The sequence below is a fragment of the Centropristis striata genome, chromosome 5 (genome assembly GCF_030273125.1).
Source record: "Centropristis striata isolate RG_2023a ecotype Rhode Island chromosome 5, C.striata_1.0, whole genome shotgun sequence".
NCBI lineage: Eukaryota > Metazoa > Chordata > Actinopteri > Perciformes > Serranidae > Centropristis > Centropristis striata.
The window spans coordinates 20,371,427-20,391,066 of NC_081521.1; the positions used below are offsets into that span (position 1 = coordinate 20,371,427).

The 19,640-nt window shown below is 39.4% G+C and overlaps 1 protein-coding gene across 2 annotated transcripts; it reads left to right on the forward strand.

Annotated features, from left to right (window-relative positions):
• Window positions 1-732: 732 nt before the first annotated feature.
• Window positions 733-18,207, forward strand: pfkma (phosphofructokinase, muscle a). Of its 2 annotated transcripts, XM_059333145.1 has the most exons (22): window positions 733-784; window positions 1,692-1,765; window positions 3,669-3,746; window positions 5,688-5,877; window positions 5,976-6,141; window positions 6,618-6,662; window positions 6,918-7,026; window positions 7,124-7,219; window positions 10,210-10,302; window positions 10,414-10,539; window positions 11,235-11,299; window positions 11,815-11,878; window positions 11,968-12,114; window positions 13,586-13,656; window positions 13,736-13,823; window positions 13,927-14,079; window positions 14,816-14,980; window positions 15,072-15,133; window positions 16,296-16,407; window positions 16,500-16,599; window positions 17,664-17,769; window positions 17,855-18,207. In XM_059333145.1, exons 1-22 carry the CDS (start codon window positions 733-735, stop codon window positions 17,994-17,996), a joined length of 2,304 nt encoding a protein of 767 aa, XP_059189128.1. In that variant the 3' UTR covers window positions 17,997-18,207. The 2 variants fall into 2 exon arrangements, with proteins under 2 accessions (XP_059189128.1, XP_059189129.1); XM_059333146.1 differs by lacking the exons at window positions 733-784; window positions 1,692-1,765 and having other exon boundaries at window positions 3,680-3,746; window positions 11,815-11,883; window positions 11,970-12,114.
• The last annotated feature ends 1,433 nt before the right edge of the window (window positions 18,208-19,640 follow it).

A 19,640-nucleotide genomic window follows, 5' to 3' on the forward strand; every position in this document is an offset into this window, starting at 1 on the left:
TAGAGAAAAGTAATAGCACACCGATCCCGATCAAACCGCACGTTTTGATATATAATTTGTCCTGCAACTCTTTAAGTTGTAGGACTAGTAGCGGGACGAAATTGCGTCCGGAAGAGGAATAAGAAGAAATCCACAGTATAACAGCACTACAGCTATTGCTGTATGGGACCAGTGCTCGGTGCGATTGCCCCGAGGCCCTAATAAGTGATTGAAAATCAGTGACAGAAATATCACAATTTTGAGCTTCGTTTTGGTTACTTGTTCTAATGGAAACTTTTGCAACCTATGATCCATTCAAGGACGATGATAATGCTGTTCCCACTTCTGGCTATGATTGTGCTGATTCCATAGAGGTGTATGAGCTGTATATTGCAGTGAAATAAAAGGCATCAGTGAGAAAAATGTAAAAAGAGCAAAAAATGCCCATAAACAGCATGTTGGGGTTATAACTAATCTGAATTACATTACAGTTTGCAGCCACATTGTGTTCCTCTGTATGTAACTGTCTGCTGCAGGTGGTCAGTGGGCCTGATGTATATTTAGTAGTCGTGTGTCAGAGGGAGGGGGCTCGGAGAACAGCGGTCTATAAAGCCTGTGCCTCCACTCATGCCTCCCCTGAGGAGCAGAAAGTGACTCAGGAGCAGCTCTCCTTTTCTGTTCCCTTCCTTGTGCCCACCTGTGTACCCCCGACCCTTTGGAAACATGTCCCATTCAGCCATGGACCCCACAAAGATGGGGATTGGACGCTCCATCGCCGTGCTGACGTCAGGAGGAGACGCCCAGGGTAAGTGGAAGATGACTCTCTACTGCTTTATTACAGCTTTATTCTGAATTGTTAAAAATGGGTCAGAGGGGGTAACAAGTGTCGGGCAGCATCTTCCCTGAACACAGCGCTGAATCACAGCCAGCTGCAGCTGCAGAAGCCCGAGATCTTACAAGAGCCGATAAAGTATCATGTTAATGCTCGACATCTGAAGTAGGTTCAAGAGCCAAAGAACAGAAAGGGCAAGCAACATTTTTTCCAAGATGTCAGAGTGGAAACAGTTGAAGGCCAGCTGTCATAAAGTTGATGGATGTTTGGCTGCAACAAGAAAAGATGAAGTGTTAGATTTACATCACCAGCAGTGTTAGATGTTCATACAGCAAAGCTTCCAAAGTCCTGTCAGAAAAACACACAGTATAAATGTTACAATCAAGTCCGAGCAAGAGATTGTTAACATATCCATTCAGGCGCCTTTCTTAAACTTAAAACGGCTCCATCAGCTCGTCTTGAAGTTCAACTGGATGATATTCATCTCATGTTGCAGCACCATCTCTGTCTCAACCCCTTTGTGTTATCCGCTCTTATTTTTTTTCGATCTTTGGGGCTAATTTTAGTGACGTTGACCTTTTTCTGGTATGGAGGAGAGAAACGCCCCCAATCCACAGCTGCTGTCTGCTGAAACAAGAGCTGCAGCATGCCAGCCTGCCACAACACCAGCTCACACTGTGGCCTTTAGTGTCCTGGACATCAAGGCACACAACACTTACATACAGCCCCATAAACCCAGCTCCTTGCCTTTCCATATGCCTATTTTTGTCTCATCTGTTGCCAACGTTTGGGTCACTTAAAGGTTAAGTCTGAAGCTGATATCTGACATTGAGTCTGACATGACATTGTCTGATAATCACATGTGACTTGTGTGTCTCAGGTATGAACGCTGCAGTGAGAGCCACAGTCAGAGTCGGCCTCTACACCGGAGCCAAAGTCTACTTTGTTCATGAGGTACGAGCTGCAGACATCAATATGTCATGATGCTGCAAATAAATACAGCCCAGGGCTTCTCAAGCCTGTGAGAGATTTGTACATTATAAAAGTTATGACAGAAGTGCTTTTTCTTGCTGCATGTTGTTGCAGTGCAGGGTTCAACAGAGGAAATTACAGCGGCATCACACACATTGTTCATGCAAAAAGCCTCTTTTTGTTTTTAAACAGATGGAAAAGGAGGAGAAAAATACAAATATATAAATATTAATAATAATAAAATATACACATGTATGTATACATACACACATGAAAAAATATGAAAATAAATAAAGATATATAATAATGAAATAGACACATTTATATATATATACACACATGCAAACATATAAAAATAAATGAATGCATTTTTTTTTTAATAGCATACACCAGGGGTACATTTTCAAAAATCTTTCAAAGCAGATATTTTTATGAAAAGGTTATTTTAATGTTTGCAAAAGAGAATATTCCCTGATATAGAACTTAAAAATAACAACAAGAAAAGAAAAGAAAAATGCTTGTTATATACATACGCTCAAAAGTTTGGGGTCGCCCAGAAAATGTCTGTGTTGTTTTCCATGAAAACAAACTGTGTTATTCATGAAATAAGTTACAAAATGAATCGAAACATAGTAAAGACATTGACAAGGGTAGAAGTAATCATTTGAACCTGTACAAATCTCCAACTTTACCTCTGGATACTCAACCAGCCTGAGGAAGAACAATAATTGGAGATTATTAAACGTCTACTTCTCCGGCATAATTTCACCTAGAGACTCCATTTAAACTTTAAACAGTAAACACAAGTCTTGTGTATCGGTGTATTAATCCACGTTTCGATAGGTCATATAGTTTTTTATCAATCCCTGTTCAATGACTATGATCATTTTGGGAGAAATTCTGAGATTATAATGGGTGTGTATTGCACGCAATGTTTGTGTCACAGTGTGTGACATCATTGCCAGAGTGTAGAGGGAGAGAAAAATTGTCAAAAAATAAATTTGAAAACTGCACTCCAGGCCGCAAATTCCACTCCACAGAAATAATTTATACATAGAAACGTAGGAAAATTTGTCTTCTCACTCACAATCCTCTGGTAAAGCTGAGTTATAGTTTGGGCGTGGGAAGCACAGACGCACCACCAACACGCACCAACAGCCTCATTGGCTCCCATATTAAAAACGCAGGAAGATTTCTGAAAAAGGGAGATGGAACAGTTTTTTTAGATTGCTCTAACAAAGCAAAGACAGGTGTCAGTTAATTCTGTTGATTGCTTTGATCTTTGATGTGATTACAGTTACAGATACACACACACACACACACGCGCGCGTAATCGTGCACACTCCTCACACATGCATACACATGCTTCAAACATGCATGCACACCCACACACACACACACACACACACGTAACTTTATGTGATTTTAATTACCCACACATACACACACACACACCCACAGACACAGGTAACTTTATGCGATTTTCGCTACACACACACGTAAGCGCGCACACTCCTCCAGATACACGTTTCACACACACACACACACACATTTTGAGGTTAAAGGGCATAGTTTGAAAGCTCTGAAGAATCTCATCATAGTGTACACACACCGGCAGTAGCCCCCGTGGCCCTTTCAAAATTTCCCCAGAGGAAATTTTCTAGTTTTACTTGCTGCAACCAATTTTTACCTATTGCTTATATTGTTTTTTCAACTGTAAACTTTTCTATTTTATATATTATGTCCATTGACTTGTGCACTGTTTATAGTTATGCACCAAAACACCAAGACAAATTCTTTGTATGTTCAAAATTGTTTCTGATCAAAGACGTACATCAGACATTTAAGTGAGTCTTTATTCAGTGTGTGTTTGTGTGTCCTGCAGGGCTACCAGGGTCTGGTTGATGGAGGAGACCACATTCGCCCCGCCACATGGGAGAGTGTGTCCATGATGCTCCAGCTGGTAAGTGATGTGCAGTGAAATGTATGTGTTCTTTAAAAGATCCCCAAAAGTACACCCTTTATCGTAAAAACAAACTGTAAAAACAGGCACTATCTTAGAAATTTGAACTTTCTGTCAGTCCTTTAAAAGATCATAGGTTAAGTAGTTTCCTTAAGAAAAAGTGACCAAAACTAAGCTTAAAATTGTGATATTTCTGCCAAAATCACTTTACTCTACATGTTCCATGTCACATGACAAATATTCAACTACAAATCAAACAGAACTGCGAGCTGTTTACACAGAGCAGAAGGGAGAGGACAGGGGAGGCTGTAAGTAGAGGTTGTAAAAATGCAAATAGTTTAATATGTATAGCACATGGAGACAAAAGTGAGTAAAAAGAGCAAAAAAATGCTGTGAAACAGCTTGAGGGTTCAGAGGATTAAAGGGTCAGTTCAGCTCAAAAAAGAAAACATCTCACTTTTCTTTACTGGTGTCTTTACCTGTGTGTCTGTGGATTTTACAGAAAGACACCTTTTAGCTGAACTTAAAGCATCACTGTGCCGGTAACAAGTACAAGTACAGACCAAAAGAACCTCAAGTATAATTTTTCATGGCAAAAAATTGACCTCCCCTCCACTGTGTCCTTGTGGCAGCAGCAGGCGGTTGTCTAAAAGTGAAACTATCGTTCTGGCTGCACATGATGTAAGAGAGAAGACGTCGTTTTTAGTCATTTGGAGGATTTGATCCTTTAACCTTTAACACACCTACTCCACTTGAGCGCTGATGACATGAAATGTGATTTTTGAGTGATGACATTAAATGTCCCTGTAGCTGAAGGATGATGGAGATGCAATAATACCATGATTCACATTTATTTTAATCATATGTTGTCTAAATAAAGAGGCCCGGCATGTGGAGAGGGAAATAACAGGCCCAGATTAATGACGTGTGTGAAAGTGAGCGTGGTTAGTTTCAAGGATATCACTTTATTTACTTAAAGTGTCACTTAATGTGACTTCAAGGAATCTTAATGCGTCTAATTACTCAGTGCTAGAGAGCTTCCCTGATGCACACAAATTACTATTCAAGGGACCATATTGGATAACTGCTGTGAGGTTAAATGTCCTTTTAAAATTCTTCTTCCTTTAAAGCCAGAAAATGTTTGCGTATCAGTAACTGTATTAAAAATGTCTTCTCGGGGCGTCCCGGTGGTTCACACTGGTAGAGCGCATACCATTAAGGCTGAGTCCTTCCTGTGGCGGACTTAAGAATAATCTTTTAAAAAAAAAATGTCTTCTTCTACACCAGCTATTGACTTAGAGATTTATATTTTATTTTTGTTGTTTTTATTATTATTATTATTGTTATTATTATTATTATTATTATTATTATGACACTTTTTTATGTACTAATTTACTTTTTTTATTGTATATTATTATTATTATTATTATTATTCAATTTTGTTTATTCATTTTATTCCTTTGACCATTATGTTAGTTGTCCCTTTTTTGTGTACTGATTTACTTTTTTTTTTAATTGTTGTATTTTATTATCATCATTATTATTATTATTATTATTATTATTATTATTGTTGTTGTTGTTGTTGTTGTTGTTATTAAGTAAATCAGTTGTCACTTTTTTGTGTACTAATTTACTTTTTTAAAAATTGTACATTATTATTATTGTTGTTGTTGTCGTTATTATTATCATTACATTTTATTTATTTTATTCCTTTGACCATTATGTCAGTTGTCACTTTCTTTTGTGGACTAATTTTCTTTAAAAAAGTATTTTATTTTTTTACTGTTGTTTCCAATTCATGGCTATGCAATGGTATAAGTCAATAGGTTGGTTTGGGATGGGATTGGTGTAAACTGACTGCCATCAGTTGAAACGTATTCCTTGTGCTTATTTCAAGAATAAAAAATAAATAAATGTCTCCTCCTGCTCTCCATGTGTCAGGGAGGTACCGTCATCGGCAGTGCCCGCTGCAAGGACTTCCGCACCAGAGAGGGTCGTATGAAGGCAGCCTGCAACCTGGTGAAGCTGGGCATCACCAACCTGTGTGTGATCGGAGGAGACGGCAGTCTGACCGGAGCCAACCAGTTCAGGACCGAGTGGAGCGCCCTGCTGGCTGACCTTGTCAAAGCTGGTAAAGAGGCAAACATCAAAACTGTGAGAATAAAGAGGACTCCTGAGGAATTTCATTTTTTTAACTTTCTCTGTTTTGTTGGGTGTTTTTCTATGTAGGTCAGATTACCGATGCAGAAGCAAACAAGTCTTCCCACCTGAACATCGTGGGCATGGTTGGCTCCATCGACAATGACTTCTGTGGCACCGACATGACCATTGGCACTGACTCCGCCCTGCACCGCATCATCGAGGTGGTGGACGCCATCACCACAACCGCACAGAGGTACAAGCGCTCCCTCTAATGCACACAGTTATTCCCTCTTTGGAATTTATATATACAGAACACTTTTCTGAGTGCCAAAAAGTGTCATGAATATTGGAAAAAATAATTGGGTCTCCACATGCTATACATATGAACTATTTGCATGTTTCCAGCCTCTCCTGTCCTCTCCCCTCTGCTCTGTGTAAACAGATTTTCAGTGAATATTTGTCACGTGACCGTTCGTCTCAGCAGAATCAATCATAACTTCACAATGTCGCTAAGGAGCAGAATTGAATGTTTTCAATAGGATCTGGTTATTTCAAACAGTTTCATTTTCGAGACATTTTAAATGACATGGAGAATAAAGTGATTTTGACAGAAATATCACAAGTTTAAGCTTTGTTTTGGTTACAGACCAAGTTAATAATTTATATTCTTATAATTTAGTTTGATCTAAACAAATTATTATTGACAATTCCTCTTTTTTATCTGTACAGCCACCAGAGGACGTTTATCCTGGAAGTGATGGGCAGACACTGTGGGTCAGTACGTGTGTGTGTGTGTGTGTGTGTGTGTGTGTGTGTGTGTGTAGTAAAGATCAACAACATTAGTCTAAAACAGAATATATTTCTCAGTGTACTGTAGCATGTTCATTTATTGATATTTAGTCTCCTGAATATTATGTTCCCACACAACGGAAACGTCTCTTTTAAAAAAGCTCTTAAAATAATAGTACTTAAGTCCAGATATTGCTAGTATATTGGGTTTATTCTCTGCATCTGTGTGTCCGGCTGCAGGTACCTGGCCCTGGTGACGGCTCTGGCCTGCGGTGCAGACTGGGTGTTCATCCCAGAGATGCCACCAGATGAGGGCTGGGAGGATCACCTGTGCAGGAGGCTGACAAACGTATGTGCGTTTCTATGTGCAGATGGAGATGTCTTCTAACGTAAACACTACACCATATAAGTATGTTCATATTTCCTATGATTTTTTGTATTTTCAGCAAAGGGCCAGAGGTTCTCGTCTGAATGTGATCATCGTGGCTGAGGGCGCCATGTCCAGAGATGGCAAACCAATTTCATCTGACCAGATCAAGAAGGCAAGCCCTCCTTTCTTTACTGAGTTATCACAATAATAAAGTCAGCATACATGCAATACACTCACCGGCCACTTTATCAGCTAGCAAGGTGTACCTAATAAAGTGGCGGTGTTGTCTTCTGCTGCTATAGCCCATCATGTTGTGTGTTCAGACCTGCAGACCTTTCTGCAGACCTTGGTTATAATGAGTGGTTGTTTGAGTTACCGTTGAACAAGTCTCCATTCTCCTCTGGCATTAGAAAAGGCAGTTTGGCCCAGATAACTGCCACTTGCTTGCTAGTTTGTAAAATACTCAGACCAACAACCATGCCACGTTCAAAGTCACTTAAATCACCTTTCTTCCCCATTCTGATGCTCGCTTTGAACTCCAGCAGCTCGCCTTTTCGATATCTACCTGTCTAAATGCATTGTGTTGCTTACTTTACTTTGAGTTTACTTACTTACACTAAGCCTCTTTCTTGCGTTAAGAACAAATTAATACAAATGTACTGCATATAGCAAATAAATCATATAATTCAATGGCAAATTCTACAATTCTACAATGTCATTTAGCAGCGGCTTTTATCCAAGGTGACGTACAAATGAGAGTTAATACAACACAAGCAAGGATGAAGTCAAGAAACATAGCAAGAGTGAGTGCCGTGGGTTAAGTTCAAATCCATTAGGACACAAGTGCTTTATAGGTCGAGCGGTCAGTGCGATACTTGTCGTAGTCGTCGGTGTAGATCAAGAGTGAAGGTGTTCAGTAAAGAGTTGGTCTTCAGGCTCTTCTGAAAGATTGAGAAGGACTCAGCGGAACGGATGGAGTTTGGAAGTTCGTTCCACCACCGGGTCGCTACAGAGGAGAAGAGTCTGGTTAGAGACGCAGAGGTCTTCAGCGGCAGAGGAGCCAGACGTCTTTCACTCGAGGAGCATAGTGGACGGGACGGTTTGTGAATCTGAACAAAGGAGTTTAGATATGCAGGGGCTGTGCCCGTTGCTATTTTATAGGCAAGAGACAAGGCTTTGAATTTGATGCGGGCTATGACCGGGAGCCAGTGCAGAGAGATGAGGAGCAGAGTGACATGTGCTCTCCTGGGCTGGTTGAAGACCAGACGTGCAGCCACGTTCTGGATCATCTGCAGAGGCTTGGTGGTGCAGCAGGAGGACCCGCCAGTAGCAAGTTGCAGTAGTCTAAACGTGATAACACAAGGGCCTGAACCAGGAGGTGTGTCGATTGCTCAGTCAGGTAGGGTCTGATTTTCCTGATGTTGTACAGGGCGAATCAACAAGATTGGGCAATTGAGGATACATGAACCTTGAAGGTCAGTTGGTCATCAATCATGACACCCAAGTTTCGTGCAGAGCTTGTGGGTACAAGTTGCATGGATCCAAGCTGAAGATTGATAGGCTGATATAAGGTCAGACGGGGTGGGATGACAAGGAGCTCCGTCTTTGAGAGGTTAAGCTGAAGGTGGTGTTCTGTCATCCATGTGGAGATGTCCACAAGACAAGCAGAGATGCGGGCAGAGACTGTGGGGTTGTTTGGTGGGAAGGAAAAGAACAGCTGGGTATCATCGGCATAACAATGGTATGAGAAGCCATGATTGCGGATGATTGTGCCAAGTGAAGTGGTGTAAATTGAGAAGAGAAGGGGGCCAAGCACTAATCCTTGAGGCACCCCAGTGGAAAGGTTTTGTAGTTTGGACACTTCTCCCTTCCAAGATACTCTAAAAGATCTCCCTGATAGGTAGGACGCGAACCATCGGAGGGCAGAACCTGAGATACCAAGTTCTGCGAGTGAAGAGAGGAGGATATGGTGGTTAACCGTGTCGAAAGCTGCAGAGAGGTCCAGCAACAAAAGAGCTGATGATTGACCAGCTGCTCGAGCCAGACACAGTGATTCTGTTACAGACAGGAGTGCAGTCTCAGTAGAGTGACCCTGTTTGAAGTCAGACTGATTTGGATCGTACAGGTTGTTCTTGGAAAGGAACCTGGAGACTTGGTTCAAGACTGTACGCTCCAGAATTTTTGAAAGGAATGGTAGGAGTGAGACAGGTCTGTAGTTGCTCACTTGTGTCGGGTCCAGTGATGGTTTTTTGAGCAGTGGAGTCACCTGGGCCCATTTGAAGGTAGTGGGAAACACACCAGCTGTAAGTGAGTAGTTGATGATGTGTGTGATTGAGGTATTTACTGCCGAGGAAATGGTTTGAAGGAGATTGGATGGTATCAGATCCAGTGTACAGGTGGTTGGTTGAGAATCCAGCAGAAGTTTCAAGACCTCCTCCTCGGTCAGAGGATGTAGAGAGGTGAGAGAAGCCCGGTTGGGTGGTAGCAGCAGCTGTCGCTGGTCAGGCTTAGAGAACTGGTAACTGATGGCAGCAACTTTTTCTGTGAAAAAGGAGGCAAACATGTCAAGTGTATTGCCCGCTCTGTGAGTAGGAGGGCTGGCGACCTGTTTAAGGTCAAAGGATGACAGAAGAGACAGGAAGTCAGAAGGTTCACTGCTGGACCCGCCCCTTTGCGTCACTCAAGCAAATTAGCCAATCGGTGACGTAGCAAGCGCTAAGTCACTTCACTATTCAACAAGTCTACTTAATGCCCATACAGCCACAAAACAGCATGAAACCTAGACAAACTCAAATGAAAAAATACCACAAAACCTTACTGACCTGTCTCTGTCTCTAACATACATCACAGTGCTTGTTCTAAAAATCTCAACAAAAACATTTCCATCCTTTAAAAGCACTCATGTCTTTCCCAGATTTCTTCATAGACACACAAATGATTTCTTAATTTCAATTTATCTCATTTGACATGCACTGTGCCATATTATTGATGCAGGAACCAATTGTAGGTGCAACAATGTCTTCTAGCCTGCAAAATCAATACATTTATATTCTGTGGTTGTCAAAATGGGATCTATGGATACAAGTGCAGCAAGATCAGCCCATATCAGTCAGTGTGGTGCAGTATTATTCCAACATGTTAAGTGAGTTTATTTGTCTCCAGCTGGTGACTGACAGACTTGGCTTCGATACTCGCACCACTATTCTGGGACACGTGCAGAGAGGAGGAACGCCCTCTGCCTTTGACAGAATCCTGGTGAGTGTCTCAGTAAAGCATCAAACAGGACAGTTTAAACACACACCTGATGACTTAAATGTGTGTGTGTGTGTGTGTGTGTGTGTGTGTGTGTGTGTGTGTGTGGTGCAGGGCAGCAGGATGGGTGTGGAAGCAGTGATGGCGTTGCTGGAGGCCACTCCAGAGACTCCAGCCTGTGTGGTCAGCCTGTCCGGGAACCAGGCGGTCAGGCTGCCGCTCATGGAGTGTGTGCAAGTGGTACGTCAAAGTGTTTACTTCCTCCAGTTTCTCAGGGTGTTTTTCTACGTCTCTAACGAGAATCACTGCATTTCTATTAATATATACATTAAAGTGTAGGATATTTATAAATACACAGAAATATATATATATATATATATATATTATATAAATTAAAGTGTAGGATATTTATAAATACACAGAAATATATATTTATATATATATATATATATATATATATTATAATTATATAAATACATACATACAGAAATAACTAAACAACTAAATGTGAAAATAAAATAAAATAAAATGCTTATAATTATTCCTTTAATTCTTGTTTTATTTTTCTCTATATTTCTTCATATCTTGATTATTTTATTTGCATTAGTCTTTTTACTTGTTTAGTAATTTATTATTTTATTTATTTCTCTTGATATTCTCATATCTTTTTCTTTGCTTATTTATTATTTTATCTAACACTCTTTATGTTTCCACATATTTTCTTTGTTTATTTGTTATTTTATTCTTTACTCTTTATATTTCCACATACTTTCTTTGCTTATTTATTATTTTTATTTATTTCTCTTAATATTGGCACATCTTTTTCTTTAATTGTTTATTATTTTATTAACTTATCTTAATATCTCCACATTGGAGGATGAGCTCTGACAGTCAGGGCTTTCTCTCTCACTCTTCCTGTCGTCACTCTGCTGCAGACCAAAGATGTGACTGCCGCCATGGCCGAGGGCAGATTCGAGGATGCCATCAAGCTCAGGGGAAAGTAAGTGTTTTCAACTGATCCGTCATTTCAAAAACGAAAACGAGTTTTGGTAAATTTTGGAAAATATATATATTTTTTTATAATTTCCTGGAGGTTAATGATATACAAATAATGGATAAATTATGTAGTGATCTAACTGCTAATAGGGGCCCTTTTTATTTATTTATTTATTACATTTTTATTTTTCGTTTTAAGGAAAGTCATACAAAGTCCACGATTTGAAAAGACAATTTTGTATCAGGCAATATACAGCTAATATTATTTATTTATTTATTTATGAGTAATATTATTTAATTTATGTATTAATTGTATTTATGTGTCCCTTATTCTTACTTCCATGAGTTAATTGGAATACAGTCATGGAATTTTTATAATGTTTTTCTTGTTCCTTATTGTAACAAAAAAACACACAAAAAACAACATTATCACTGATAGATAGATTCATTTGCTCATTAACTCTTTTGAAAGTTCATCCCTTTGAACAACCAACACTGAACCATGCTTGTGATGTGCAGGAGTTTTGAGAACAACTGGAACACATACAAGCTGCTGGCTCACATCAACCCTCCAGACACTAAGGTGAGGTCTCACCAATAACAACATCCACCACTTCAATGTTTACACAGTTTTTTTCTCTGATATCCAGCTCTTCTTCTCTCTCTGAACAGAGCAACATCAACGTGGCCATCATGAACATCGGCGCTCCCTGCGCTGGTATGAACGCCGCCGTCCGCTCAGCGGTCAGGATGGGAATCATCCAGGGTCACAACATGCTCGCCGTTCACGACGGCTTCGACGGTCTGGCTCACGGACAGGTAAGTTTACATTTCCCTCTTTTGCTACTTTTGTCATGATTTGAGTTAAGTTTCATATGTATTATTGTACTCATAGTGTCACAACATAGTTCATCAGAAAAAAACAAGTAAAATAACCCTCTGAACCACCATAATGTTTGTTGTAGAAAGAAACTGTAAAAACAGGCATCATCGCTGAAATTTGAACTTTCTGACAGTCCTTGAACAGATCATCGGTTACAAAAATTTCCATTAGAAGTAACCAAAACAAAGCTTAAAATTGTGATATTTCCATCAACATCACTTTATTCTACATGTCTCATTTAAAACGCCTCCAAAGAAAAAACACAGTTTGCATTAACCAGATCCTGTTAAAAAAATTAAATTCTGCTCCTCAGAGACACTGTGAAGACATGATTGATTCTGCTGAGACCAACGGTTACAAGACAAATATTCACTGAAAATCTGTTTACACAGAGCAGAGAGGAGAGGACAGGAGAGGCTGGAAACATGACAATAGTTCAATATGTTTTTTCCAATATGCACACTGAGCACCTGGAAAAGTGTTGTTTATATAAATTCAATTTTATTACAATTTAAAAAAAAATTTTTACTAGAGAAATTAAACTTGTGTGCTTTGTTTTTTATGACTAGTGCAGTGTCCGTAGGAAGTGTGAAATTCGTACATTACATGCCACACTACAACGTCTGCAACTCCATAAAACACTTACTTTTCATAAGGTACACACACCATCCAGCACATACATATTGAACATTGATATTCACAGGAAACTGTTCAAATATTATTGAAAAATCGAACCTTGTAGGGCACTTTAAAACTTAAAAAAGAAAGATAGGTAGGCTAAATAGACTTACAGATGAGATGAGTCAGGTCTTACGTCCTACGTAAATAATGATATTTTGAAAAATGTAATTCCAAAATCGAGAATGCACGCCATTTTGCCATGCGCAAGCCACATACGAAATCTAAGGTCAGCGAGATATGCCCTAGACACACACACACACACACACACACACACACACACACACACACACACACACACACACAGACGCTTCTTGCTTTATAGATAGATTTATGTCATTATAACTGTGTTATTCTGCACAAAAGACTATATATTGCTGTGAAATGCAAGACCACAGTGAGTAAAATGTAAAAAGAGCAAAAAATGCCCTGAAACAGCTTGTTGGGGTTCAGAGGGTTAAAAAGTAAATTCAACTTTTCACTGTCCCTTTAAGCTTTTTTTGGACTTCTGTCAATTTTTTCTTTTTTGTCTTTGCTGATCCACAGTATCAGCCATCATCATGAATTATAACAACAGAAATAAAACTCTAAAGAAAAGTCTCCTCCTGCTTCCTTTTAACTGGCTGACATACTCACTGCCAAACTTTGCCTGGGAAAATGTAAACATAGGCTCTTCCCGTGTTTTATTATTTGTCATTTAAAATATTAAGTAACTGCTTCTCACTGCAGATTGAGCCTATCAACTGGACTTCAGTCAGTGGCTGGACTGGAAAGGGAGGCTCAGTGTTGGGCACCAAGAGGTAAAACATAACTTTTTTTTTGCGATGCAAGCTTTCATTGAAACATTCCAACACTTTGCTGTGTCTCTGTTTCCCATAGAACTCTTCCAGGTAAACTGCTAGAAGAAATCAGCCAGAATATTGCCAAGTTCAACATCCACGCTCTGGTGATCATCGGAGGATTTGAGGTAAAAGACGTGACCGCAGTTCATCTCCGTTAAAAGCCATGTCATGTCAGTGGTGATGTGTTTACTGATCTTATTTATATCTTCATCTTCTCCCTGGCTGCAGGCCTATGTAGGAGGTTTGGAGCTGGTTCAGGCCAGAGAGAAATATGAGGAGATGTGCATTCCCATGGTGGTTATCCCCGCCACTGTCTCCAACAACGTGCCCGGCTCTGACTTCAGCATCGGCGCTGACACCGCCCTCAACACCATCACCTCTGTCAGTACCTGAGCAGCACACATGCATACTGTATGCACTAGAGGTGGTGGGAAAAAATCTAAACAGCAAAGTGTCACGATATTTTGCGTGGCAACATATCAATTAATGGCCGCCAAGTATCGATTTTTAGCGTTCTGATGGCCGTCTATTTTCGCCATTTTTATTTTTTTCAAGAAGCCGTAGCGGGCTCACTTTTATGAATATACTGGAGATACTGGTATGTAAGGAATCTATAGGCACCATGTGCGTCAGGATATTGTGTCGAAGTTGTGGTAATAACAATGCAAAGTTCGGCTTTTTTTATGTTTCGTTCAGAAAAATTCAGAGCAGTGAAGCTTAAAGTTGAGGAAAGTGTGATAAAATGCTGCAGTTGTTGTCGTCCATACATGTTTGATATCAGTTCAGTTCAGTTTGACTGAATATTTCGTTGGTCAGTCTGTGGGTTTGACTCTCATTGTGGAGAAATAAAAAGACTGAAGGGAGATGAATAGACTGAGAATTTTCTCTTATTGACAAAACAATTCTTGGTTTTAATTTTGAGGACACAAAATGCAGATAAACAGTTAAATCACAATATATTGTATCACAATACTCGTCATACTGCGAAATGCTTAAAATCGGAATAATATTGTATCGTGACTCAAGTATCAGGATTAAATCATATCTGGTGAGTCCCACCTCTAGTATACACACAAAAAACAGCTGAATTCATTTCTCCTGTGTTTGTTTTCTGCAGACCTGTGACAGGATCAAGCAGTCTGCAGCAGGGACTAAGCGTCGCGTCTTCATCGTGGAGACGATGGGCGGATACTGCGGCTACTTGGCCACCATGGCCGGTCTGGCTGCTGGGGCCGATGCCGCCTACATCTACGAGGAGAAATTCAGCATCAAAGACCTGGAGGTGAGCTGAGGACAGGACCTGCTCATCCAGTTTTCAGTTTCAAGGATCTCTGCACCTTAAACAATGATGTGTTGTGATCTGTGCACTACAGGGGAACGTAGGGCATCTGTTGGAGAAGATGAAGACAACAGTGAAGAGAGGTTTGATCCTCAGGTAGGGTTTTAGACTACTATGGGGACTAATACACATTAATACAACTGGGCTCATTGAATCCACAAGATTCTCAGGTTTACAGTGACACCACATTTATGCAACTCACAGGCTGTTTAGGGATTCCAGTGTGCAAAAATTGCACTATTTTTTCCAAAAACAGCATAAAGCATCAACATGGCCGAGGGAAGGTTGCCTTATCAGTGTTAACCCCTGATCATTCTGCCCTCTTTTATTAAGAATTTGAGTATGTGGGATTTTAAGGGGGAGATTGCAGGTCAACAACAAATGCCACATTGAAAAAAATGGACATTGAAAAATGGTCAAAAACACTTCAGAATATTACATTAATACACCAAGATCTTTGTAACAACATAGAAAAATGTGATTTCTGTATTTTTGGTGCTTGGATGACAAACACTTCTGCTCTTTAAACTGCTGAGCAATGTATAGATAATATACTGTGAAAAGCTATACATCCTCTGAATGCTCTAGGTCTCTAGATTGTGGCTGTAAAGTTTCATGAGGCTGTGATTATCCTATAGTCACAGCAGTTCATTTTATAAAGTGAGCTCAAGTTTTATGAAATGCTCGCACAGCAATAAAATGCTACTACAGGGACTAACATCATCACACATGATTATAATTGGGCCCATTGAATCCAAACAAGTCTCAGCTTTCCAGTGATACCCAGTTTATGCAATTCACAGAATGTTTAGTGACCCCAGTATGCAGAAATATTCATTTGAAATAATGTGTTTTTTACCTTGAACTGCATTTTATCATCATAAAGCGAGCATATATGTAAAGAGGAGACTTATGGGAACCCAGAGAGCCAACTTTCATTCAGATATCTTCAACCTGCAACAGCCTCTAAATGGGAAAATCTGAAAAAAAATCACGGGACATCCCATCCTTGTCAGCTCACGCCCTAATAGTACACCTTTTCCTCTCCAAGAGAACTTTGCATTTAACAGTATTTACAGATATAAATAATACAATTATCATACTGTCATGATAAAACAGAACAGAACCATTTTTAATGTTATTAGTAACTGCTATAAAAAAGTAAAAAGGCCAAATACTCACACTGGAAGTACACTAGTCCGCTTTTAGTCCATATCCTTTCACATGACAGCGCAATTATCTTTTCACTCTACAACAGGAATGAGAACTCTAACGCCAACTACACCACTGACTTCATCTTCAACCTGTACTCAGAGGAGGGCAAAGGCGTCTTCGACTGCCGTAAGAACGTCCTCGGACACATGCAGCAGGTCTGTTTATGCACCCACGTGGAACAGATTTTGTCCCTGTTTTTGCTAGATTATGATCTATGATACACGTGTTTGTGCTTCACTGACTGCAGGGTGGCACCCCAACACCCTTTGACAGAAACTTTGGCACAAAGATGGGTGCCAAGTGTGTCATGTGGCTGACTGAGAAACTCAAGGAGTGTTACAGACACGGTACGTGTTTCTGATGAGTACTTTTACATTTGATTGTAGGTTTATTATATTTTGTTTAACTCTCTGAACTCCAAGCAGTTTCTATACTTACTCACTGTGGCCTTGTATTTTACAGCAGTATATAAGTCCTGCAGCTCTATGGAATCATGGCTAGAAGTGTGAACAACTCAAAAATTGTCTTTTGTACAGAATAACACAGTTATAATGAGATAAATCATACAAAATGAAAAAACGCAACTTGAATTTCACAGATAAATAAAAATGTTTAAGTTGGAATAAAATGGAATTTATATATACAACACTTTTTTAAGTGGGTACCAAATTGTGTCTCCACATACTATAAATATTGAACTATTTGCATTTTTTACAACATCTCCTGTCCTCTCCTCTCTGGTCTGTGTAAATAGATTTTCAGTGAATATTTGTCACATGACATATATACAACACTTTTCCAGGTGCGAACAAGTGTCACGAAGATTGGATATTTAAAAAAAATTGTGACTCCACATGTTATACATATTGAACTATTGTCATGTTTCCAGCCTCTCCTGTCCTCTCCTCTCGACTCTGTGTAAACAGATTTTTTTGTGAATATTTTTCACGTGACCGTTCATCTCAGCAGAATCAATCATGGCTTCACAGTGTCTCTGAGGAGCAGAATTTAATGTTTTTAACAGGATCTAGTTATTGCAAACTTTTTTATTTTTGGCGACATTTTAAATCAGACATGTAGAATAGAGTGATTTTGCCAGAAATAGCACAATTTTAGGCTTCGTTTCGGTTACTTTTTGTAAGAGAAACATTTTTAACCTATGATCTGTTCAAGTACCGTCTGAAAGTTTCAGTTCCGACAATATTGCCTGTTTTTACAGTTTCTGCCGATAAACGGTGTATTTATGGCAATCTTTCAAATAAACCATACATTTGTAAATAAAGTCTAAGGTTAAGCAAAGGATCTGACTCTTCTACCACTACCAATAAGAGTTATTAATCCACAGTTTCTTGGTGGTTAATAGTAATGATCATTAGAGGGCAACTGACCCGTTTCACTTTGTGTCCTTCAGGTCGTATCTTCGCTAACACACCAGACTCTGCTTGTGTCCTTGGCATGAGGAAGAGGGCGCTCACCTTCCAGCCTCTTTCCGAACTGAAGGCAGACACAGATCTAGAGTAAGAAGCATGTTTTTAAATTTAACTCACAGTATTGCACTAGTAACATGGTGATATAATATCTCTCATCCGTCTGCTGCTGCAGGCACCGCATCCCCAAGACCCAGTGGTGGCTGAAGATCAGGCCCATCATGAAGATCCTGGCCAAGTACGACATCAAGCTTGACACATCCGAACATGCCGACATGGAGCACGTCATCAAGAAGAGGAGTCCTCTCGGGAAATAGACTCCATAGAGTCTGCTGCCAAGAACAGAGCAAGGCAACTTTTCTGTCCCATCACAAAGTATTTTTTCTTGTCCAACTACCTGTCCTGAGCTACTGTCTTAGTCTTTCTTATTGTTTAGATCAATCTGCAGTTGTGCTCTGTTGCTCTTCACAGAATCATTTTGCAGAAGATACCAAATCAAGAAACCAATTAAAGATATATTTACAAAAATCTAATTGTTTGTTCTTTGTGTTAAATAGAGCAGAATGTGAATTATCCTGAGAAATAGACAATTCAGTAGAGGTGTGGGAAAAAATCGATACAGCATAGTATTGCAACATTATGCGTGGCAATATTATATCAATTCATGGACGCCAATATCGATATTTAGCCGTCAGTATTTAGCCACCAGTATTTTTGCTGTTTTTATTTTATTTCGGAGGCTGTAGCAGGCTTTTAGGAATATACTGGAGATACTGGTATCATATGAAACGAGAAGATCTAAGGAATCTATAGACACCATGTGTCAGGATATCATTTTGGGAAGTTGTCGAAATAACTCTGCAAAGTTCGACTTTTTTTATGTTTCATTCTAAAAAATTCAGAGCAGTGAAGCTTAAAGTTGAGGAAAGTTTGATAAAATGCTGCAATTGTTGTCGTCCATACATGTTTGATATCAGTTCAGTTCAGTTTAACTGAATACTTTGTTGGTCAGTCTGTGGGTTTGACTCTCATTGTGGAGAAATAAAAAGACTGAAGTGAGATGAACAGACCGAGAATTTTCTCTTATTTGACAAAACAATTCTTGATTGAATTTATTTTTGTGGACACAAAACGCAGTTAAACAGTTAAATCGCAATAAATTGTATCATACTCACCATATCGCGAAATGCTTAAAATCGCAATAATATCATATCGTGACTCAAGTATCGGGATAAAATCGTATCGTGGGGCCTCTGCTGATTCACAACTCTAGAATTCAGATGAGAATAGTACATGTACAATAAAAATGTTGATAGACTCACAAAAAAGGTTTTGAACATGCCGGGGTGTTTGGGACATTTAGGACACAAATATGTGTGTCAGCCGAGATGTGATACATTAAATAATGCAGTTGTGGACAGGTAAAGACAGGGACAGCCACTTCAGGAAACCAGGTTTGTTGTTTGGCACATTAAGATGTTCAGAAATACATTTCTAGCATGGTTGTTGCACAAAAAACATTAAAATATCTCTCTCTATTGGTGAGAAATTAGCTTTAAATGACCTGCACATTAAGAGATGCTTTCACTTTTAGCAGACATTTCAGATGAATTTAATCCTCATAGATGGTGTGGTTCAGAGCCTGTTTAATCCAACACCATTTACATATTTAGTGTGTCTATGAAAATTTTCAGTCATCCGGGTCACAGAATATCTGGAAGTGTTGAGTCACAGACAAGAGATTAACATGCATCAAACAGCATGCTGCCTGTGGTTATATCTGAATACTCAGATCATCAATTTCAATATTTACAAACTCTTAACTTTGAAAGGAGCATAAGAAGTGGAGCGATTTTTATCATTCAAAGAAGATATGTGTGTGATCTATCTTTGAACAACCTTTTTGGATTAATTAAAGTGTTTACTGTGGTTTATTATCACCTAATCCTGATTACATCCCA